The 22,992-nt window shown below is 39.5% G+C and overlaps 1 protein-coding gene across 1 annotated transcript in view; it reads right to left on the bottom strand.

Annotated features, from left to right (window-relative positions):
- atp1a3a (ATPase Na+/K+ transporting subunit alpha 3a) overlaps positions 1–22,992 on the bottom strand; it is a 32,801-nt gene that overhangs the window by 1,350 nt on the left and 8,459 nt on the right. The window contains exons 2-22 of the mRNA XM_008422837.3: positions 19,653–19,766; positions 17,967–18,026; positions 17,500–17,703; positions 15,893–16,006; positions 15,448–15,582; positions 15,247–15,364; positions 12,183–12,271; positions 11,703–11,882; positions 9,627–9,825; positions 8,424–8,668; positions 8,131–8,323; positions 7,507–7,682; positions 6,954–7,090; positions 5,307–5,457; positions 5,035–5,203; positions 4,700–4,854; positions 3,666–3,789; positions 3,324–3,469; positions 3,018–3,148; positions 324–425; positions 10–101 (exon numbers count right to left, since the gene is read on the bottom strand). Of these exons, the coding sequence (XP_008421059.1) occupies positions 10–101; positions 324–425; positions 3,018–3,148; positions 3,324–3,469; positions 3,666–3,789; positions 4,700–4,854; positions 5,035–5,203; positions 5,307–5,457; positions 6,954–7,090; positions 7,507–7,682; positions 8,131–8,323; positions 8,424–8,668; positions 9,627–9,825; positions 11,703–11,882; positions 12,183–12,271; positions 15,247–15,364; positions 15,448–15,582; positions 15,893–16,006; positions 17,500–17,703; positions 17,967–18,026; positions 19,653–19,766 (3,034 nt within the window). The remainder of the gene's footprint in view (positions 1–9; positions 102–323; positions 426–3,017; positions 3,149–3,323; positions 3,470–3,665; positions 3,790–4,699; positions 4,855–5,034; positions 5,204–5,306; positions 5,458–6,953; positions 7,091–7,506; positions 7,683–8,130; positions 8,324–8,423; positions 8,669–9,626; positions 9,826–11,702; positions 11,883–12,182; positions 12,272–15,246; positions 15,365–15,447; positions 15,583–15,892; positions 16,007–17,499; positions 17,704–17,966; positions 18,027–19,652; positions 19,767–22,992) is intronic.

The raw sequence follows: 22,992 nt of genomic DNA, 5'->3' as shown, positions 1-22,992 counted from the left end.
TGAACTCACCTCCAGGGTCTCGGCGAATGATGAGTTTTCGGATTTCGTCGTAAACAAAGATGAGGAAACTGTACGGAATCGCACAGAACCACCAGGTGAGCCTGAGGAGAGACAAGAGTCAGGGTGAGAGCGGATCGGGACAGACCGGGCCTGGAAGGGGAGAACAAAAACTAAAAAAAGAAAATCACTACGCCTTACTGAGCTGCTAAAATAAAGTAGGAGAGGAGAAATAAGAATATAGTAACTGGATTTAAAGAAACAAATGACCTTTATCTGAGTTTATTGTCCTTTGCCGGTTTGAACGTGTAGTGTAGGTTTCTTACTTGAGTGGGTACATCCGGAGCCCCACGTCCAACCCGGGGCAGTAGGACAGGAACGCAGCCAGAGCCGTTTCCTCAAACAACCCAAAGATCAGGATCTTATTCCTGCAAAACAAACAAAGGAGAAACAATTTGAGCGATCACAGGTAATATGCAATGTTAGGAGAATTTAAGAGGTAGCAGGAAATCCAGAGTAACAGAGGAGAAAGGAGGAACCCAGAGTTCAGCCAGAAAAAAAAATAAAAGTGTGGACTCGTCTCAATTTGCTCAGTAATCACATCCTCATCAGGCTCTAAATTAGCGGTTCTCAACGTGGGCGGTACCGCCCCCCAGGGGGCGTTCAGAGGACGGCAGGGGGCGCTGGCAGACATTTTTACAAAAGGGGGGCGCTGGGATGTCTTTGGGGGGCGTTTGGTCGAAGGTAAACTTTACACCTTAAATGCACAACAATGCCAGTTTAGATTTTGAGCAACTTGGTAAAACTGTATTGTGTAACATTAAATCATGCTTGGCTGCAACTGTATCGATGGCAGCTCTTCTTCTATTCAGTGTTTGTAGCTTCTGTTAGCTTCTTGGCGCAGCTCCGTTTTGGCGCTACTGGTAGCTAAAATCACGATATCCTGACTGTGTATCCCTCTGAAAAATGAACCAATTTAAATAAAGAAATCCCTCCATGGGTGATACCACGATAGAGAGCGTTCATTTTATAGCGTTAACAAGGAGCTGTAAGTGGTCCAGTATGAAACGGGGGTGATAGAACAACACAGCACTTTAAAATTTCAATAATCAGAATGCAGAAATTGTTTCCGTTGTTTTAAAAGGTTTATGTCAGTCTGCCTTTTCGTCATCGATATGCTTCCCGACCGCCCTGCACCTTAAAAAAAAACAAGAAAAGAGGCGCACATTGCGCAAAACTCTGAAACAGGAGAAGCGAGACATAAAACTAGATGTGAATTATGGCATAAAAACAGAGAATCCGGCGCTGAACAGTGAAAAAATCAACACATGATGTGAAAAACATGACGATTAGGCGGTGCAGCAGGTGATGAGTGAAGATTACTGATGGTCAATAAATGATAAAGTAAATCTAGCAACAGGAAAGAAACTAAAGTGGACATAGCAATAAAGCAAGAGAGGTTGATGCTAATCAAAAGAAACTAAATGGAAATGAATGAAGAACAAAATGCAAGAATAAACTAAGAAACTAAAGTAAATACAGAGGAATAAACTGGTATGGCAAGACCTTTCGAGCAATAATTAATACAGAGACAGTATGGCAAGAATAAACAGACACTATTTCCAGATAAAAGGTAAAATAATATTGTTGAAGTGCCATGGGTTTAAGACTATATGTAGTACTGAGAATAAATATATATTAAAGAACTGATCACTTATTTATGTTTTTAATTAGATTTAATAAATTTATTTCTTCAATATTAATTTTCATGTCAGTGTTAATGTCATGAGGCTGACGACTCCATGACACTTTCAATTTGACTCAACCAAATTTGTTCTTTGCAATTTCTGTCCAGTAAAACTATTAATCTATAATCAAAAGTCAGGTCTTTATAAAGATACAATCCATGTTTCTGTCTCATATTTGTATGGCATTAAAAGGACCTGGAACTTTAGTTTTTCCACTGAAAGCTCAGGTTTGCACAATAAATGCCATGTGGGTGAAATTTTATGGATGATACTCTGATGTCCCATTTTCCTGAAGGCAGCACAGAGCTTCACCACCAGAAACCGACAGAAACACTGAAGAGAAGAAGAGCTATGATTAACGTAGTTACAGTTCTATCCATTTTTTAATGTTGCAGAGCTCAGTCGTTTTGCAAATAGTTCAAAGTTTAAACTGGCATGTTGTTCATCTTTTATCTGGTCATTTTGTGGAATATTTAACAACTAGAAAATGACACAGCCCTGCGACAGACTGGCGACCTGTCCAGGGTGTACCCTGCCTCTCGCCCGGCACGCCAGCTGGAGATGGGCACCAGCAACCCTCCCGACCCCACTAAGGGACAAGGGTGCAGGAAAATGGATGGATGGATGGAAAATGACACAATAAGAATTTTTTTCCACTCTGATTGGCTGCTGTTAGGCCTACAGATTTTAACTTGAATGTTCATTCATTGCATTTTTCGTAGACACCTGTGAAAATAATTTCTATTCCCATGACTTTTTTGTTCTCTGGGAAATTATTTTTGATGATAAATACAGAAACATGCATAAAAATCAAAACATCTACAATAGTGATAGTAATATTAATGATAAAATAATGGTCAGTGGAAAGTAGCCTGCAAATTCTTTGGTGGGGGGTGGTGAGGGACCTGGATAAAGGCTGGGGGGGGGGGGGGGGGGCGCTGGCCCAAAAACGGTTGAGAAACACTGATCTAAATGCTGTCAGAGAACACCTGGTTTATTACTGCCACCATGTGGCTGCAGTGAGGAACTGCAATGTTTAAAAGCTGATTGAAAACTGGATCTTTTTTCCAGATTTTTCACCTGCCATTAGATTCAGATCTGCTTGATGTTGATTGTTAAATAAACTTCCTGGTACAAGAATTTTCTGCCAATTTACTGGAAGACCTGTAATCATCTGAGGATACAAGCCATTTCTTTTTAAAGAAAGCTTTTCATGATCAGAATTTTTTAAGGTGTATTTTCGTCAATGCTTTGAGATCATTTCATCCTCACTTCATTCCCTGCTGGAAGACGGAGTTGCGTCTGGTCTTGCAGACGATGACGTCGGCCCACTGCACCACCACGATGCTGACGAAAAACGCTGTGTGGCAAGTGAACTCTACGATCTTCCGCTGCTCATACGTCTGGTAGAAAAACAGAACATGTTCCTGTTTCAGTGCTGCTTGCCTTCACACCATCATCACATCAGAAAATTACAGTTATTGTGATGTTTTTCATGTTTGTTCCATGTGGCTGACATCAATAGAGAAGTCAGAAGGCTAACATGACAACAGAGAGATGGCAGGAGGAGACTGGTACCCATTGCTGGCCGTAGCTGTCCTCCAGGTCGTTGTTGGCGCGATCGTCCCAGTTCAGCCGGATACCAACAAGGTGAGACGGCAGGAAACCGTTTTCAGCCATGATAACAAAATAGGCAAAGAAACCACCAAGAGCTTGGATCATGCCTGCAGAAACAGAGCATAGCGTGCTGGTTAGCAGAAGGCTAGTTAGCTTTCTGTGGCAGCCATTTTTGACTGAATGATGTTAATCAGAAGTGATTAAACTAAATAGAATAGGATTTACTGCACTAACATATGTGGATGTAGCCCCAGTGTGAATGTAGTTGATGTTTTATAACTCTGGTGGTAGAAGATAACTCACCAATCTGTCCATATGAGATACTGATGAGTCTCTCGTTGACCAGTTTGTCCCTCCGTGGGTTCCTTGGCTGGCGCTTCATGATGTCACTTTCTGCTGCTTCATAGGCCAGAGAAATAGCAGGAACCTCAAACAGAACAAACATGGTTTATTCGTCAAACCTCAATCAATTTAATGGAAACGTAAACAAACATTTCATTTACAGAAAGAAAAACAATTCCTAAAATGTTTACATGAACAGTTTCAGAGGAGCAGAAGAAGCAGTCACCCTTCGTTCAAAGCATAACCAGCTCAACAGATCGACAGTAAACAAGTGAATGAGCTCAATTTGAGATTTTTCGGCAAAGGGACAAAAGTTATTTTATCATTCAGCTGCCCAAACGTTTTTCACATCCTCACATCAGTGTGAGAATAGGAGCCTGAAAGCCATGTGCCTCATCAATACTACAAGAACTGTAGAAACCATACGGATGTAAACAGGACTCAATGTTGGTAACAACTCTACAGCTCTATGTCTTAAATATAGAAAGACAAATGAAAAATGTTACATGACTCGGATTTGACCTGAAAAAAAGTGATAAATTCACTGCTGTAAGAGCAAATTTAAACTTGAAATGAAGAATATTCTTAATCAATTTCTGTGTTTTCTTTATTCTTCAGAAAGAAAAGTGAACATACCAAAGATAAGTTAATCTTTTCATTAGCCAAGCTTTAAGAGTTGGTACTCCACTGGTGTTGGTTCTGTATTATTCTTTAGATACCTCTCCATTTGAATGAGGCAGTACTCAGACAATGACATCATGATAAAATTTGTTTTTGCAGTTTGCACCTAATTTGCAGTTCCACTCAATAAGCCATATGTTTCTTGGTGACTCATTAATGGACATTATTTTATGTTTATTTACAGCTCATATATTTTGATTCTCTCTGCATGCAAACATATTGTTTAATCCATCAAAGTGTGTAGAAATGCTGAATCTGTGGGAAAATGTAGGACCTAGCAGTGATCGGTTCCCTGACTGACACTTTGTTCTCACCATGTCGGTTCCCAGGTCGATGCAGAGGATGGTGATGGTGCCCAGTGGCAGAGGGATGTTGACCAGGATGAAGAACAGGAATGGGGTGATCTCTGGGATGTTGCTGGTCAGGGTGTAAGCGATGGACTTCTTCAGGTTGTCAAAAATCAGGCGTCCTAAAGACAAAAACATGACAAGTATTTAGTCAGGGTTTGCAGACACAAAAGGTTTGGCCTGTAAAATAGATCATATTTACAATATTAAAGCTATTTTAATTGTGCTTTTATTTCAAGTTCATTTCTCAACTTTTTACTTGCTCCAATCTCTAACACCTGCTTTGTTTTTAAATCACACACCTTCTTCCACGCCAGTCACAATGGAAGCAAAGTTGTCGTCCAGCAGGATCATGTCTGCTGCTTGTTTGGACACGTCAGAGCCAGAAATCCCCATGGCAACGCCGATGTCTGCCTTCTTCAGGGCCGGGGAATCATTCACGCCGTCCCCTGTCACAGCCACGATGGCTCCCTGAGGGAAAGTTCCACACATTCATATTATCAGACCAAATGTACAACAACAGGAGATCCACTAATAAACAGCTAGAATCAACTGTAATGTTCGTTGACTCTACCTGTCGCTGGCAACCTTCGACAATAATGAGCTTCTGCTGCGGGGAAGTTCTAGCAAAGACTATCTCTGTGTGGTTCTTCAAAATATCGTCTATCTGTTCCTGAGTCAGGTCTTTCAGATCTGAGCCGTGGATCACGCAGGCCTTGGCATCCCTACAAAACAAAAACTATTTCAAGCAACAGTTTTCTCCAAATGATAAACACAGCTGTCATGAATCTAGTTATTATATTCCTTCTGTTGATGAACTAAATAATCCCTCATGTTTTTCATCAATGGAATAAGACTAGATGCATAAATGTCGGCCTGCTGTCTAGGGGTGTAGCAATACAATAATTTCACGATACGATATTCTGGTCATGACACGATATGTATCACGATATTTGTTGAGCGATACGAGTCGCTACGATTCTGTGCATTTTTACGTTTTTCTGAAAGATTTTAGAAGGACAGTGATTTTAGTGACATTTTGTGTTCCATAGACTTGAATTTAATTAACTGAAAACTGATTAAAAGCACAAACTACACAATACCTGACTCTGATTGGACAGTCTAACAGTCTGCAGCTGGACAAAATGAATTAAAGATGCAGTGAGAGAATTAGTTTCTGTCATTTAATTCATGTGGATTTGACATAAAACTCAAAAGTTTAAACGGTAATCCAGGAGCAGAGTGGGGAGATTATCAGCCTCTGTAGACTCTCAATATGCAAATGATTGATTGCACTTATGTTTTTTCTTTTGGACATTGTGGCTGCATTTTGGAGTAAAAATGCAGCCACAAATGCAGTCCTTTGGACTATGGGAAAACAGCCTTGGCTCCCGAAGTTAGCTGCTGCTAATAAGAATGATCGATCAGCCATTGTTATGGAAATCCTCACTGCGCCGCGGATTCCGACCAGGGGTTTTTCCTCTTTGTCTTCCTGCTCAAAACACAGCGCCGCTTTGCGCCCGCTTCGCGCCCGCTTCGGATGTTATCAACCCATGTTCATTCTTCAGGTAATCCTTTATATACAGAACAGAAACTGCTAAGCTAAAAACTAATTACGAAGTGAATGCTACCAGTCGAAATTTGCATTAATTTCGCGATCTCACTGCTTTTGCAGCTGCTCCGTTCGCGCCGCTACTCTTTTCCGCTTCTCTGTCACGGTTACTTGCGCAACTTTACTTCGTTTCACAGCAACAAAATACAGCCCATCGTTATTTATTGAAGATTTTACATGTCCAAAAACACAGGAATCTAATGTTTCGTTTCGTTTTGTACGTTTGGAAGCTCATTCCCTCTCACATAATCGGAAAAGCCCGGGAATGGCGGCGCTTTTGACATTTCTCTGACATTCGGAAAAATATGGTTTACTAATTTTAGCATAACTCCGGTTATACTTGGCCTATTAACACAATTTAAAAACTGGTGTGTAGTTTATAATGTGCACTTTAAGCGCAAGTTGAAAGTGAGACTGAGGGAGGCGGAGTCTTGCTGCTACGCTGTAACAAACTAGACGTTAAAAAGAGCTATAAGGCTATAAGGCTATGGACCCCTATGGTTTAATGGATAGATACTCGCGGATGAAAAATCGATACCTTCCGAGGGCGTAAAATATCGATATATATCGCCGAATCGATTTATTCATACAGCCCTACTGCTGTCTGACCTGGCGTTAACTTGGCTGACAGGAATGTTGAGACGAGCAGCGATGTCTTCCACTGTTTCATTGCCCTCAGAAATGATCCCGACTCCCTTAGCAATGGCCTTGGCTGTGATTGGATGGTCACCAGTCACCATAATAACCTACAGAACAGAAAATAGGAGGCATAATTAGAAAATAATTTACCAAAGTAAAATGACATGATAATAAGTTGCTGAACACACTAGGAAGCCTTTCATTTAATGTTATAAACCACTGATATATAACGAGAGCAGAGTTAATCTTGAGAGATAAAATGATTGGACAAATAGATGATAATAAAAATACTCTTCAGAAATATGATTTGCTTAATAATTGGTCACACAGTGGATGCATTTCTCCTTACAGCACTTTGGGTCTTTTGTGGTAGCATAAGTTTCTTTATAATTAAAGTTAAATTGAATTTGGACTGGAACTTGTATCAAAGAGTAGAACTGCAATAGAAAAATATTTAGAAATGTTTTAACTGCTGATTTTCTGGGCTTCTCTAACTTTAAAGTTGGAACTGAAAGGTTTTCACCTTGATGCCAGCGGAGCGACATTTTCCCACTGCATCAGGGACGGCGGCGCGAGGAGGATCGATCATAGACATGAGGCCAACAAAGCAAAGGTTGTCTATTTGGAAGTTGACATCATCTGTGTCGAAGGAAAAGCCTTTGGGATACTTGTCCTGTGGCATGAACAGGTGGCAAAAACCTGGAAGAAAAGGGGCAGAAAATAGAACTGTAAATACGTTTTGAATATGTTAATGTTAACCTTAGTATAACCAACATACAAATAAAGTTACAAAAAAATTTCTGAATCCTAATTGAATAAAACAAGAAAGATTTGGTCTGGTTTAACTTCAGACAGTGAGAAACATGTGCATGTGTCTTGTATAAAAATATCTGGTTTCAAGTGTAAATAATGTTTTTGAAATTTAGGCATTAATCAAACATTAGATTGAACTCTATTACAAAACTCTACAGTTTGAATATCAAGCACTTTCCAAACCTTGAAAACACCAAAATGAAATGTAAAGGCTATTTCAGTAACTTCCAAACTTTCAATTCTTCCTGTGTCATTTCAATTTATCACACATCATTTCTTTACTAACTTGGTTTATTTTCTTTGCACCTGGCATTAATTTGGGGTTTATTCTTACCCAGTACTCTCTCCCCCAGTCCTCCCAGTTCCAGGTAGGCGTTCTGGAAAGCCTCCTTCATCTCATCGTCCATTGGCTGCTCTTTGCCCTGGATCATGATGGTGGAGCAGCAGTCCAGGATCCTTTCAGGGGCTCCCTTCATCACCAGGAGGTACGGACTTACATTTTCTTCCACAGTTTCATGAATTGAAAGCTGAATGGGAACAATATTTCGTTGTGTATTTAATAAAGAGTCGTTTCAGAGTTCACGGCTTCTGGTCTGACCTAGTCCAGGAATTATTTTGAGCGTCTACCTGATACTTGTTGGTGGAGTTGAAGGGGATCTCAGCCACCTTCTTGTACTTGTCCCTCATGCTTTTGACGCTGCCGCAGGACAACTCGATGCACTTGAGCAGAGCTGACTCGGAGGCATCGCCGGCTACATCACGTTTCAGGATGGGCAGAGATTCCTGACCGGCCTTGAACGCAGCACGGTTGCACAGTCCAGCAACGCGAGCCAGAGATACCCATGTTACTGAACTTTTGTCAAAAGAGGAACCTAAAAGGGTCAAAAAGAAACAAATTTATCCGATGTCTGGGTGTTTCCTGCTACACAACTAAAATCTGATTTCTTATCGAGTCTCTTCTACACTCAACTCTTGAGAACTTAATGCTCTAAAACTAACAGGACAAATAGCAGTTTTGTTTTTTTGTAGATTGTTGAACATATGAAAACTTTACCAGCAGCACATTTCATGAGGTGTTTAGCTGAATTTAAGATTTATTTTAACCTCTTAACTGTTATGGGACCAGTGTCCTCACAGACCTGTTGACCTACATTTAGGCGCTTTGTAAGTAACAAGGGCTCATGGTTAGAAATCAGATAGATAACATGCACAGTGTGTGTGTGTGTGGGCGTGTGTGTGTGTGTGTGTGTGTGTGTGTGTGTGTGTGTAGGTGTAGGTGAAAAATGATAAGAGCAGAGTTGAGCTTTAGTTTTACAATGAAGATATTATTGTACAAATAGGTCAGATGATAAATTTTGATTTTCATAATACCAACAAGAGTAATTCCATTGCTTTGTAAAATTATTATTTTATTATTGTGCTGTTGTCTTTTAGTCCGTCAGTGTTGATTTGAAACACTTCTCTACTATTTATATGGTCTTAAATATTGATTAAAACAAAGTTTCCAGTCAGAGTTTATAAATCTAAACCAGAGGCCAGCAATGACCTCCTCCTCTAATGAGAAAAGCACTTAATATGTGAATTAGAGCAGCTGGTTGGGAATTCACTTATTGTAAACATATTTTTTATAGAAGATAAAATGAGAGCCTAATGAGAAAATGAGAACATATGATTTATCTTACAAATGCTAGGCGATGACATAATCAAGTTGCTAATTGTTTATTGATGCCATGAGCTACATATAAAATAAACTACATAAAAACCTGGTTGAACTCAGAACCAGTTCTTGTTAAGGATGAACTGAAACTCCTCCCAGTCCATAATTCTCACCTGACTGGTCTTCAGTCGTGTCAGCCTCGTGGATCTGATTGTCGAACCACATGTGGGCCACGGTCATCCGGTTCTGGGTCAGGGTGCCGGTCTTGTCGGAGCAGATTGTGGAGGTTGAACCCAGAGTTTCCACAGCCTCCAGGTTCTTCACAAGGCAGTTCTTACGGGCCATTCGCTTCGCAGTCAGAGTCAAACACACCTGGAAGGACAGAGCGATGCCAGAGAGGGAGGCAGAGGAGGAGACAAATGGAGGAAGAGAAGGATGGATAGATGGCGATTACAACAAAGAAAGAGAAGAATAAAGACAGATTAGTGCTTTATATGGGGAACCTGACGTTAGAGGAGCATCTGCTTGAGCAGAGTTAATTAGTAGCAAACTAAACCAAATAAGAAACAACCCAAACGAGATTCCCGAAGAACTTTATTCTCCTTAACAGCTCAGCAAAATGCACTAACATCAAGATTCCTTCTGAGAAGTATAAACAGCCAATAAAGCGATGCAGAGGCATGACTGAGTGAGGTGACGCAGCAGAACAGCAATGCATTATGGGACATGTGTCAAACTCAAGGCCCAGCGGCCAAATCTGGTTCGTCATAGCTTTTTATGTGGCCCTCTGGACTCCAGGGCCACATAAATAGAACCTTGAAGAGAACAGCTGTGTGTTTAAATATTATTTTATCAGTCAAATCAAACCAAGTTTTATCTGTACACTGCCAAATTTCATCAATCAGTCCCTCCAGTTTTCCACGACCGCAAAAATTCATGCAAAATCAACAAAGCCCTGCATTATTATTATAAAGCACAAATGTGAATTTATTGCAAATTGTCTGCAAAAGTGGTTTAAAACTTTGGGTTTAAGCAATGCTAACTCCCACCTGCAGGTGGCAGTGTTTCTTAATTGTAATAGCATGCTGCCTCAGTCTAACTTGATGTCAAGTTATAGTCTGATTGACGTGGCAAGTAACAAAAAGTCACATTTACTGTCATACATAAGCGTAAATATAGCAAAATTCCATGCAAGTATTTCTAAAGTAGCACCACAAAATCTGCAATTTTGATAGCTAAATATCACAAAAACAATTGCAAAATCTTGGAGGGACTGACCAGTGTGAAAATGTGATCAATATGTATAATTTTAAGAAGTTCTCATTGAATGCAGACACACCTATTTATTAATATTTTAATTAAGAGGTTAATAGGTTTTAGCAATACCTTCTGGCACAATCTGCCGTTTGAGAACATTCATCATCTTGGAATGGCCCGAAATGAAAATGAGTTTGACACCTCGGCATTATGGTATTGAGCCAAGTACAGCAAGGCCAAAGGGCCAAACAGAACAAGCCAAGGCCGAGCCAAGGAGGCCAAGTTCAGACTATCAAGCTAAAAAGTAGCAGACCTAATGTCATTACATTAACTAGCTGTTGTCATTGCAGAAAGCCCCGCCCTGGAAAAGAGGGGAGAGACATTACAGAGAGGAGAATGGACAGAGAGAAACACAAACACACAACCACATGAGTGCTTTAGTACAAAGACACACACACACACAGAGAGAACTGAACACATTCAGTACAGATACAAAAACTGAGCCAGACACAAAGTCACAGCTCAAAAACACAAAACTAAGAGAAAAAACACCACAGGACAAAATGTTCAGCATAATCACTGCAGTCACAAAACACACACTGAAAAAAACACACTACAGGCTCACAGTCACACAAACTGACAGTAACAACAAATCTACCAATGTTCAGTAAAATAGTTTTTTAGTGAAATGTTTTTCAAGTGCATTTGTGTTTGTATAGCTATCTAAGTAAAAAGTTACCTAAAAAAAGTAATAAATAATTCTTATCATCACTTTTATCGTTATCAAAATACTACCACAAAATATTGTGATAAAACTTGTAGTCCATACTGCCCTCCCCTTCCTACAACAAATATAAAGGACAAGACACAAAATGTAGCTATAACAAAATCCCAACTCGACAGAAACATTACAGAGATGATGTGCTAACCCTCCGTGTTTTTCAAAGATAAAAACGCCACAAACACTCAAATCAGTTTCTCTGAAAACTCACGGTGACAGTAGCCAGAAGTCCTTCAGGGACATTAGCGACGATGATGCCGATGAGGAAGATGACGGCCTCTAGCCAGGTGTAGCCCAGGACCAGCGAAAGGATGAAGAAGGTCACGCCAAGAAAGACGGCCACGCCAGTGATGATATGGATGAAGTGCTCAATCTCCCTAGCAATGGGTGTCTGAAAAAAGATGAAAAACAAATTCTTGCTCAAACGTAGATTTGAGTGCTGGCAGCTTTATGCTTTAAATAACCTGTTTTTAACCTAAAATGAAACGATGAACCTCATCTCTCTTTTTGAAGATCAGATAAGCTGAAACTACTCTGTTATGGCAGAAAAATAAACATAGACAACCATCAGTAAACCCAAAAAATAGAGAAATTGGATAAAGTAGGCATAAATATTTGATAACATCTTTAACTGATGTTCTTGTGAATCAGGAGCTTTAATGCGCCTGTGGACAGATGATGAAGTTGTTACCTTGCCGGTCTCCAGGCCTGAGGTGAGTGTGGCGATGCGACCCATCACTGTACGATCACCGGTGCACACGACAATTCCACGAGCAGTTCCTAGAGACAAGGTTAGAGAACACTGTTACTAGGCCTGTCACGATAAATTTTGCAGGACGATTAATTGTCTAAAAATTATTGCGATAAACGATAATATTGTTTCAAGACCTTTGGACACTGATTTAATGGAAATGACGTAATAATGCATGCGATTTCCTGCCATAGATTGATACACTTTAAGCCTTGCTTGGATTAAAGCTTGTGCACGACCGCATTTGCAGCTCAACTGTCGTAGGATCAATAAGAACAAAGGAGTGTCTGCTGGTGTAAGTATTATTGCTTTGCTTTCTTTGTGTTTAGTGAATGAAAAAAATAAAGTCAATAATAAACACATCCATTATCAAAACCTTTTAGCCAAGTACAGCATAATGGCAGTACTGATACAACTTCTACACCTTGAAGCCTGTCTGTTACAGTCTTACGTTAGCTGAACAGATCGGTATGCAATGTGTACCGTATCTGACATACATTAAAGATTTTATTTTACCTGAAAAGGCTTTTTACTAAACTGTAATTGTGTTTGCCACGCTAATCGTGTTAGCCTCCGAGTACCGTTGCGATCTGCTGTGTTCCTCATTGACCGGTAGCATTTAGCTGTGACGCGCACAATCTTGGAGCCATTGCGTGGCTCAAACACCTTGATATCGTCCAAAAAAGATGACATGAACTTGTTGGTTCCCCTGTCCATTGTCGTGGCTGATATTTTTTGAAAATCCGGCAGAAAGGCCCAGATATTGTGACTGCACAACTGCAGAGTAAGACACAGTGAGCTAGCCATGTAGCTACCCACACAGTAAATAAGTAAAGTACAGTGATATATTTGTTTTCTTCTCTCTTCCGACGTCAACATGAAATACTACATTTCTACACTTAAACAGTTTTCTAAAGTGGATTTTCAATTGAAGCAGGAGATAATAACTAAAGGAAGACCAACACCGGAGCTGAAAGTTTTACTTAAAGACAGTTTGATGATTCTCAAACAAAGGAGAAAAGACATGCCCAGGATAGACTTGGCTTTGGATGAACGGATATTTTTGTGCAGAATTAAGGGTGCATGGATTTCAGTGATACGTAAAGGTAAGACACCAATAAGATGTTTTTGTTTAGTTTTTTAATTAAATGTGCATTTTGTGGGCTACAATGTTTAAATAATTTAGTAAAGTAGAAGCGGTAGCTAGGTAGCTAATCTACCACAGCAATTATTTATTAATAAAACAGTAAGCCTAAAAAGTACTACAACAACAAACTAAATGTTCTGTTCTATGTGCAAAATTCTTGAATGTTTTTTGGTATTAAATCCTAAAACATGAAGTGGCATTATTGTTAGTTGCTATGGCAACGAGTCTGTGTAGCTTGGCGAATACAGATCACTTTGCTGTGGATCATAGCACGAAATTAATACCTACATTTCTAAGTTTCACTGAGTTAACGCGGCCATGGATGACACGTAAAAGATTAGTCTTTTTGCCCCCCAGCGTTGTATGCATGCTCGAAATTTCCGTAGGTCCAATAACATGCATGGTGTCTAAGTCACAAGTTAGTGCCACCAGCAATGAACCTCACCGCACGTCACTGTTGAAGACACAAGTTCAAATCCATGCTGAGAGTGGAGCTTCTTCAATCAGTGCTCCTCCGCAGCACAAGCAATATAACATGATCCTCTGCAGTGATGGCAAAGCCATCACTGCAGAGGATCATGAGGATCATCAGGGGTTCAGAGGATCATGAGGATCATCAGGGGTTCAGAGGATCATCAGGGGTTCGATCGAACCCAGGTTAAGAACCACTGACCTAGGATTTCTGTCGGCTAATGTGTCTCTCAGGTTTTGAAAATGGGCCAACAACTCGTGTAGTGTGCGCTGGACATTACACTAAGCAAATGAGGAAGGGAGGGTCAGTGGAGAGCACCGGAGGTGAGCCTTTTTTCATTCAGTGTCATCATTAGAAAGAAAAAAAGGTAGGAAGAGACGATAAAGCCGATAATTAAAATGAAGATGATAGGTTTAATTTATTGTGCGATTAATTGATTTATCGTTTATCACGCGACAGACCTAATTGTTACACTTATGGCATTTAAACAAACTCTGTTAAAAACAGAAACTAATCAAAATTATTACATAGAATCACAATAAATGAAAGCATAAACAGGATTGACTGTTTGATTTAACTTGAAAGCACGAGATATGAATTTTGACCACAAGAGGGCACCAGACGAAAAATGATAAATATAGCAGGAATTTTAAATTTTTGTCTAATTAAGATCATGATAGTTTTATATTTAATAGCAAAATGCATTACAAACATATGAAGCTGAAGTTGGAAAACAATAATTACATTCACACAAATGTCAAAATATCCCTGTGGTTTTAAATACATCAGTACCTCTTCTATAAATTTCTAATCCACTTATTAGTCTATTAAAAGCATGTGGAAAAAGAATGGAAATCCCATCCAGCCTATTATATGTTTATCCCTAGAGGGGTTGCGAGGAGTGCTGGTGCCTATCGGTTAAAGAGCGAGAGGCACCATAACCATAACGCTAACCCAGGGCAACACAGAGACAGACAGGACAAACAGTCATACACACACACAACCACACATAAGAAGAATTTAGAGAGACCAATCAACCTGACAGTCATGCTTCTGGAATGTGGGAGGAAGCTGGAGTACCAGGACAGAACCCACGCATGCACTGGGAGAACATGCAAACTCCAGACCCCAGGCCAGGATTCAAACCCAGGACCTTCTTGCTGCAAAGCAACAGTACTAAAAACTGTGCCACTGTGCAGCCCAAAAAAGGGAATTTGCATTATTTTATTTAATAAACCATGTTACTTGATAATTAAAAACAACCTCACTTGTCTGCTACACCTTTCTACTCTATAAATACATTGCACAGATGAAAGGGTTGTTTGTCGTCTCCATTAAGGTTAAATTTATAAAGACCATTATAAACTTGACAGTTGTGAAGTTACCCTCAACACAGTTGGTGGAGAAGAAGGCGATGTTTCGGGTTTCCAGAGGGTTGTCATGGGTGCACTCAGGTGACCTGGTCTGGGGCTCCGATTCTCCAGTCAGGGATGAGTTGTCAACCTGGAAACGCAGGAAAACCGTTTAAAACTAGTTATTTAAACAGAGAAATTGCTAGAGCTTGAGCTTTTTTTGTTTGTGCACACCTTGCAGCCATGGGCGGAGATGATGCGGAGGTCAGCGGGGATCCGGTCGCCTCCCTTCACCTCCACCAGGTCTCCTGCCACCACCTGCTCGGCATTGATCTGCATCTTCTCTCCCTCTCGGATCACCAAGGCTTGCTGGGCATGGAAGGCAGTCATGAGATATTTCATAGCTAAATGTTTTAACTGGTATAAAAATATTTTTAAAAAAAAACTTTCATGTAAAACTTTTCCAGCAAAAAGTTTTACAGGAAAAAAATTTAATGTAGAAACATCTGACTGCCATAAAAGTCAGTTACATAAGAAAATGAAACCTTGAAATGGTGTCAAAAAACGTTTTGGAAGGGTTCTTTTTTTAAAACACTATGAAAACAGCATAGAAAGATTCATTATCTATATTTCTTAGAGATTTAGAAAAAAAAGCAAAAACCACAAAACACATTTGCACCTGAGGGACCATGTTCTTGAAGGACTCCATGATCTTGGAGCTCTTAGCTTCCTGAAAATAGGAGAAGCAGCCAGTGACGACGACAACAGCCGAAAGCACAATGCCCAGATATAACTACAGAGAGAGAAGAAGAGAAGAGAAAAAATATTAGACTTTCAGATCTGATGTAAAAATCTGTCAAGTTAGATCACTTTTCTAATCTAAAAATATGTTGCATCCAAGCAGAGAAAAAAAAAATACACCTCATCAGCTAATGTTAACATCAAATAACTGACTGAAAGAAAACTATTTTAGAAAAATGTGAAGTTATCACTGAAGTCTTCAAGCTGTAGCTGTTTTTATCGTCTTAAATGTTAACATGTGGTGAAACACATTAACTAACCTCTCGAAGCCCTGTTATCTATATTTGTTTGTGGCTGGTCATCGGAGCATGAACTCATGTTTTGGTGGCTAACAGACAGGAGCGCTCATCCTGGATCAACACTGCTGCTGTTTCATGACTCCTCCCTGCGGACTGACCCACAGTATTTTGTCTGGTCATGCTGTGTGCGTCAGAACCGTTTAGCCTCTGTTCTCGGCTCTGTTCTGTGCTCTGACCCGGCATGGAAACTGTGCTGACCCGACAATATCTTTCTCTTCCCCAAACGTTCCAAACACCAGGAGTCACCGTCTCCCTACGGCGTCATGAAAACGGACGCTAACAGGACGGAGTGTGTCATCCTGAAGATGGGCCAGTTGGCAGCGTCGGGACAAACAGCCGACACACTCATCCCGAAGGACTCTGCACAATGATCTCTGACGAGATGAGGGGAAACAGAGCAGCAAATACTCACCCTAACACTGACACGTCTCCACAACTATCAGGCAGAAAATTATGACCACTGGGAGAGAAACTGAAAAGCACTGACACTCTCTAATGCATATATTTAGCAGCAAGAAAACATTTTCTTCTGGGTTGATAGTTTAGAGGCAAAAGAATTCTGGTTAAATTATGATGGTTAAATCCACTCTGTTGGGGTGTTTTACCACCTGATACTCTGGTAGACTTGGTTCAACTGGGGGACCAAAACTGAAACATTTGTTACATTTTCAGCTGCTACTGTTCTCTTTCCACTGCACTGTGGCAAACTAACCAGACCGACTGAAACGCCTGTTCATCCCCTGACATGAGGGGGAACAGCACCGAGAACGACTGAACAAAACAACATAAAAACCTCCAAAGAAGACATGAGCACAACTTCCATCCTCACAAAATGTAAAAAAACAGTTGTAGGATTTCTTTTTTGTAAAAGTCCGCACATCATTTCACCAGCTAGCGCTAGAAACACGCATTTGTTTTGGTTGTATTTACCCAGAATGCTCTGTGTTATAATCTGCACGGAGGTCTCATGCCAGTCGGTTTTAATTAGTAGTATGAATGATCACACCAAAAAAACAACATAAAAGATTTCAGCAAAAATTGAAATTGAGCATCAGGACCATAGCCTGATTCAGTAACTATCTGCCATAGTTCCACTAAAATTACATTGTAACAATGTTAGAAGCTACATTTCCATTTAAAGCAACATGAGTTCAAGCATGAATGTTTGAGACAACCCTCCACTTACATTATCCCCAGCAGGATCATCCTCTGTCGCAGCCTGGATGGCGTAGGCCAGGAAGCAGAGGATGGCACCGATCCACAGCAAGATAGAGAAGCCACCAAACAGCTGACGGCAGAACTTGATCCACTCTGGAGTGGTGGGGGGTGGGGTCAGGGCATTGGGTCCGTCCCTGGCCAGGAACTCTGCTGCCCTGGCATTGGTCAAGCCCTGGGTGTGGTAAACACAGAGAGGGGATGTATTACCAATCAGTAGGAGGGTCATAGAAATAAACAAACATGAAAACAAATCACCAAGAAACATTGAGCCCAGAAGCAAAGCATTTAAGACGGAGAATATTTGTTTTAAACAGAATATTTGTGGGGGGGAAAGAGGGGTTTGAAACCGATGTTCTAACTTAGGTGAAACTGCTGTAATTGTCCTGAAACAGGAACTTTCAGACTGATCTGTGTGGTTTGAAGTTAATATCTTACCTGAACCATATCCGTGGTGTATTTCCGGCAAATCTCCTCAACGGACATTTTATGTTCCGTCTGCAGAGAAAACAGATGGGCGGTGAATTTAAAAACCTACATAAAAGGCAACATTCATAAAGAACATTTCAAGTCTTACTGATGAGTCGCATTCGCCTGTTAGTGCACATTCATCTAAAATATTCTTATATAAATTCAAAATCTGCACCTGAAAAACCACTAAACGTAAGACAGCAAATCCTCGTTTTTAATATAGCAAAGCATTTTTTTTAATCTTCAGTTTGATATTATTTCATCTGAAACATGTTAAGTGGCTTTAAATCAACAAGCTATGCTGTGGGTTTGAACTTCTGCCTTAGACCTGTGTTTTCCAACCTTTTTTGAGCCAAGGTACATTGTTTTGATTGAAAAAAATCATGAGACACACCACCAACCAAAAATGTAAACAAAGATACTCTGTAGCCGCCTATATTACATATATAGTCATTCTTATCAAAGTGTATTGAATAGGAAACAAATAAACACAAAAATGTATTTTTATCATATTTTACATTTCTTATTTCAAACTGCACTTAATATGTCCACTTCAAAAATACACCTGAACAGTGCCACAACACTGTTGTGTGATGCATGAATGTAGTAACATTCATGCATCACTAATTCTCTTGTTTCAATGTAAAATGCTCTGTACCTACTGCCATCTAGTGGTAAGAAAATTACATGATTACGCTGCTAGTCACGACTACAGCAGAGACACTCAAAGATGGCATTATTTGCAAATAATTAATTCGTTTTCAAAAATCTTTTAAGACCAATTACCGTATTATCCGGTCTATGAGCGCACCATACTATAAACCGTACCTTCAAATTTTTTGACCCCCCACCCCCGGAAACGTACATATATCAGCCGCACCGGGCTGCAAGCCGCTGGTATCTCTGCTGCTCTCGGTTTCCCATAAGGACCCAGCAGCGGGCAGCAGGGGGCTGCGTCCTAATAACTGCTGGATATATTAAGGACGCAGTTCTCCGTCTCCAAATCCGGTTTTATTCACGCCGAGTTTACGTGCAGCGGCTCTATTTCCCTCCTGTAGTGCCAGATCGATGCTCCTCAACTTAGAAGCTGCATCATATGAGTTTGAAAACATTTCTCCGTCGTGCCTGCTGCTAGCATGTGCTTGTTCTAAATGAAAATTAGCGCGTTCTTCTTTCATTTCCAATTTTGACTTCCAATGATTCACTTCCTGCTAAAGAGCCCCTTGGTGGGTGAAGAAAGATCCACAGAAAAGCCGCATGTTCAAAGTGTAGGAAAAAAGTAGCAGCTTATAGTCCGGAAAATACTGTAGATGAAATTGAATAATTTCCACGGCACACCTGACGATCACTCACGGTACACTAGTGTGCCGCGACACAGTGGTTGAAAAACACTGTCTTAGAGAAATAAATCACTCCACAAAGAAATTAAATTGATCGTCCATCGTCCACCCTACAGCACAAAGTGCTAAAAACATCTTTTATATTATCTCATTTAAAAACAGGAAGATCAGGTGACTTGACTTTACTCATCTGCTTCTGACCATCTCTCTGCTTCCACATGAACCATTAGTGATACAGTTCTTCATCAAATGAACCTGGGTAACACAGATGAATGCTGAACATCAGTATGTGAAACACAGGAAGAGCACGTACGATGGGTACTTCTTTCTTCAGGTCATCCATGTCCTTTCCTCCCTTCTTCTTTAGAGACTCCTTGTCATCCGTGTCCTGTGTGGTGGCCACCCGGTAGCTGTCCGACCGTCCGTACTGGAACACACAAAGGCCAAAAAGCTTTCTTTTAGCCCTTCATAGTAGAGAACAATATCTACTAATCAGGAACAAAATATAAGACAAATGAGGAACGAGATACCAGGCGATACATTCAGGACACATACTGATGGTTGGTGATTCTGACAACTGATCTATAGAGGATATAATACTGATAGATAACAAGAGAACCTTCATGTTGAGATCAAAATGTGGAAGGAGTCTTCTGGAGTGAGAAGAACAAGAACTAAATGTTTCCAGATTAGGTCTGCAATTTATCCCACCATCATTTCTAATTCTGTTTCTGTTGTTCAGACTGTGATGGAAGGAAGATGCAAGTTACACTAACCTGAGAAAAGAATATTCAACTTAGACTTGAACTACAAATTTTACAGTAGTTTATGAAAACATACAATAGCCCAGTCTGCTGAAACGTTCAATCGTTGAGGAGATGCAGACTCAGGACTGGGGACTCAGAGTTATTTTTCAAAGTAGAAAAGCAAACACTGCATGTCATTCTAGATGTTAAGATTGTTTACTTTACAATAATTACATTCCACTGGTGTCGATTCAACATTATGACTCAGAAGATCTTGGTTAAAACGTGATCGGTCATTTGGAAACATCAGTCTTAAAACTGTACAAATATAACTTAAAGCAGCAAGAAGAGATGAGAAACCACGAGCCAAAAAAAACATAAAATGATGTTTTTCTAGCCTTAGCTGCCCTCATTTCTATGCTGGTAACCCCTTTATGCAGATCTAAGTAGTTTTAGGTCTGCAGGTCACCTCCAGTTAACATAACATTGAAAATCAAGCACTTGATGTCCTTTGTTTAATAAAAAACAGCTTTTCATTTGAAAACCGATGTATTTTCTTTCCTGTTTTTGGCAGTTTCATAAATACCGTTACATAGATAGAATTACATATAAATAAAAGATATACAAGAAAGAAAATCTAAATCTAAAGTTTCCTTTGTCAGTATGATGGGCCACATTGTATTGATCAGTTGCAACGTCCACTTTTGTCAGAAGAAAAGATATATTTAGAGTTTATTATTAAATAAAATTTACTTTTTCCATCATAGTTACTTCTATGGTTGCTTGATCTAATTATTTGCTCAACCTTAAAATACTGGTTATAAATGAAGCATTGTATAACACCTCATTAATGACCAACTATGTTTGTAGTCCTGGATTTCAGTATTTCACACATTCCGGTTGAAGCTTTACTGCGCTCTCTTTGCACTGACAGAGGAACATCCCGTGGGTTCCTACAACAGAACTAAAATACCAGCCGGCTGCTCTGATAAAAACTGCTTGTCCCTCAGAAACCAGAAAATGGCACAAAGGAATGGGGACAGGAGAACTTTTTTTTAATTCCCCAAACTTGGTTTGCTTTCAGTTTATAGGTTGTTTAATTTCCTAACAAAAAAAAAAATCAGATTTAGCATTGAACTTTTGCTGACATTCCCAATGAAACCTCAGTAAAATCTTATCACTGCAGTATTTCTGAGAGATTATCTCCCAAAGGAGAAGGATCAATCCTCCTGGAAGAACCTGCAACAAAAAAGAGCCAATTTCTACTGGAACCAAAAGGCTAGTCATCTAAATATCTAAAATATTCAAAACAATTGTTATAAAGGTGATATTAAACTTTATATGTCTGCCTCTATGAAAATATAAATAAAAACAATTCGTAACAACCTGATATCTAATGGACATGTTAAGCTTTCTCTTAACATGTAGGAAATATTTCTGAATCCTATCAGAACATCTTATAGTTCATTATGTGTTAATGAACCAAGTACAAATAATGTCATATAAAAATGTACATTTTTATTTAAGGGTGTCATTTAAACAGAATCCAGTGTCTACATGTGTGGTATAATTAAAGTCAAAGGAGAGAAAAATAGTGAAACTGATTAAAGAATTTGGAGCTTTGATGAAAAAATCTAAATAAAAAAAAGATTAAAAAACTAATACTGATGAACATGTGTTCTTCCACGTTTATGTGTGAACACGTGGATTTACAAACACTGCATGTTGACGTATCTCTGGCCATCTGTCAGAAAGTGTTCTGAACCCTGGACAGTAGCATGTTTACTACAGCCACAGATTAACCCACTGAACAACAATAATCCCCCTGTCAGTCTCTCCTCCGCTGCCTCTGCATTCGTAACAAACACACATTTTTGTGCTAAAGTACAGAAAACGTGACAATTAAACATTTTGTCTTTACAATTTATTTTCTGCAAGACTATAACATGCTTCTTTATATTTAACTTAAGATGACAAATTTGATAAGATATTGCAATTTGTTACTTTTTTCACTGATGTTGAAAGAAATTGTATAGAATTGAAATTTAATAACATAAATTGTGAGCATAAGAATAATTTCCCCACACATTCTGGTAAAACACATGGTAAAAACTGTAAACTGTATTGAGATTCTAGCCTTTTACCTTTTAAAAAAGGTATCTGGTTTCTCCTGGCAGTTTCCCGTTTATGATCTTTGGAAATGACCTGTGTTGGAACTCCAGGATGAAACTCAAGTCCCCATTACGTAAGCCACATAATCAGCAAGACACCAGACTATGTGCTGTGCATTACAGGTTACAGCTGCCATTATTTTTGGCAGCTGGTTAAATCTGGGTCTATAGGTCTTTTTAACCCAATATTGCGATGGTGACAGTGAGAGTGATTGAAGCCACTGTGGCTTCCTCTGGGTCATGTGACCAGCAGCTTTGCCAGCTACGCTCAGGTATGCAGACAGCTGCAGTTAGTGATAGCCTAAACATTAGTCATTACATTTTATTAATAAAAACAAAACTCTAACCTACTTAAACAGAACAAACTAAGTTTTTTTGCACACATTTAAATAGAACCACAAAGAAAAATGTTAAAACTAAATTAATAACTCATATCAAAACAAGGTAAACATGCTGTTATTATATTAGCAAAAATAGGAGATTATTTAGTATATATGTTGACTTTGATTACAAAACCTAAAAAGTTTTGTAGAATTGTGTTTATTTTATTAACTTCAATGGCTCATTAGATTGTGACTCTGCAGGGTTTCCCCCACTGTATTGTAAATCTGGTGGGCCACCAGACTTTACTTGGCCCCTAAGCATTGCTTGTTTATTTTAAGTAGGGTGTCAGTAAAGACAAATTTATAGGTTTATAGTTGGTGCAGTGAACAACGAGCGAGGGGCAAAAACACGG

The sequence above is a fragment of the Poecilia reticulata genome, chromosome 11 (assembly GCF_904066995.2).
Source record: "Poecilia reticulata chromosome 11, P_reticulata-male-v2, whole genome shotgun sequence".
Classification (NCBI taxonomy): domain Eukaryota; kingdom Metazoa; phylum Chordata; class Actinopteri; order Cyprinodontiformes; family Poeciliidae; genus Poecilia; species Poecilia reticulata.
The sequence above is the reverse complement of the archived record's forward strand: the minus strand, read 5'-3'. Positions and strand labels throughout refer to the sequence as shown.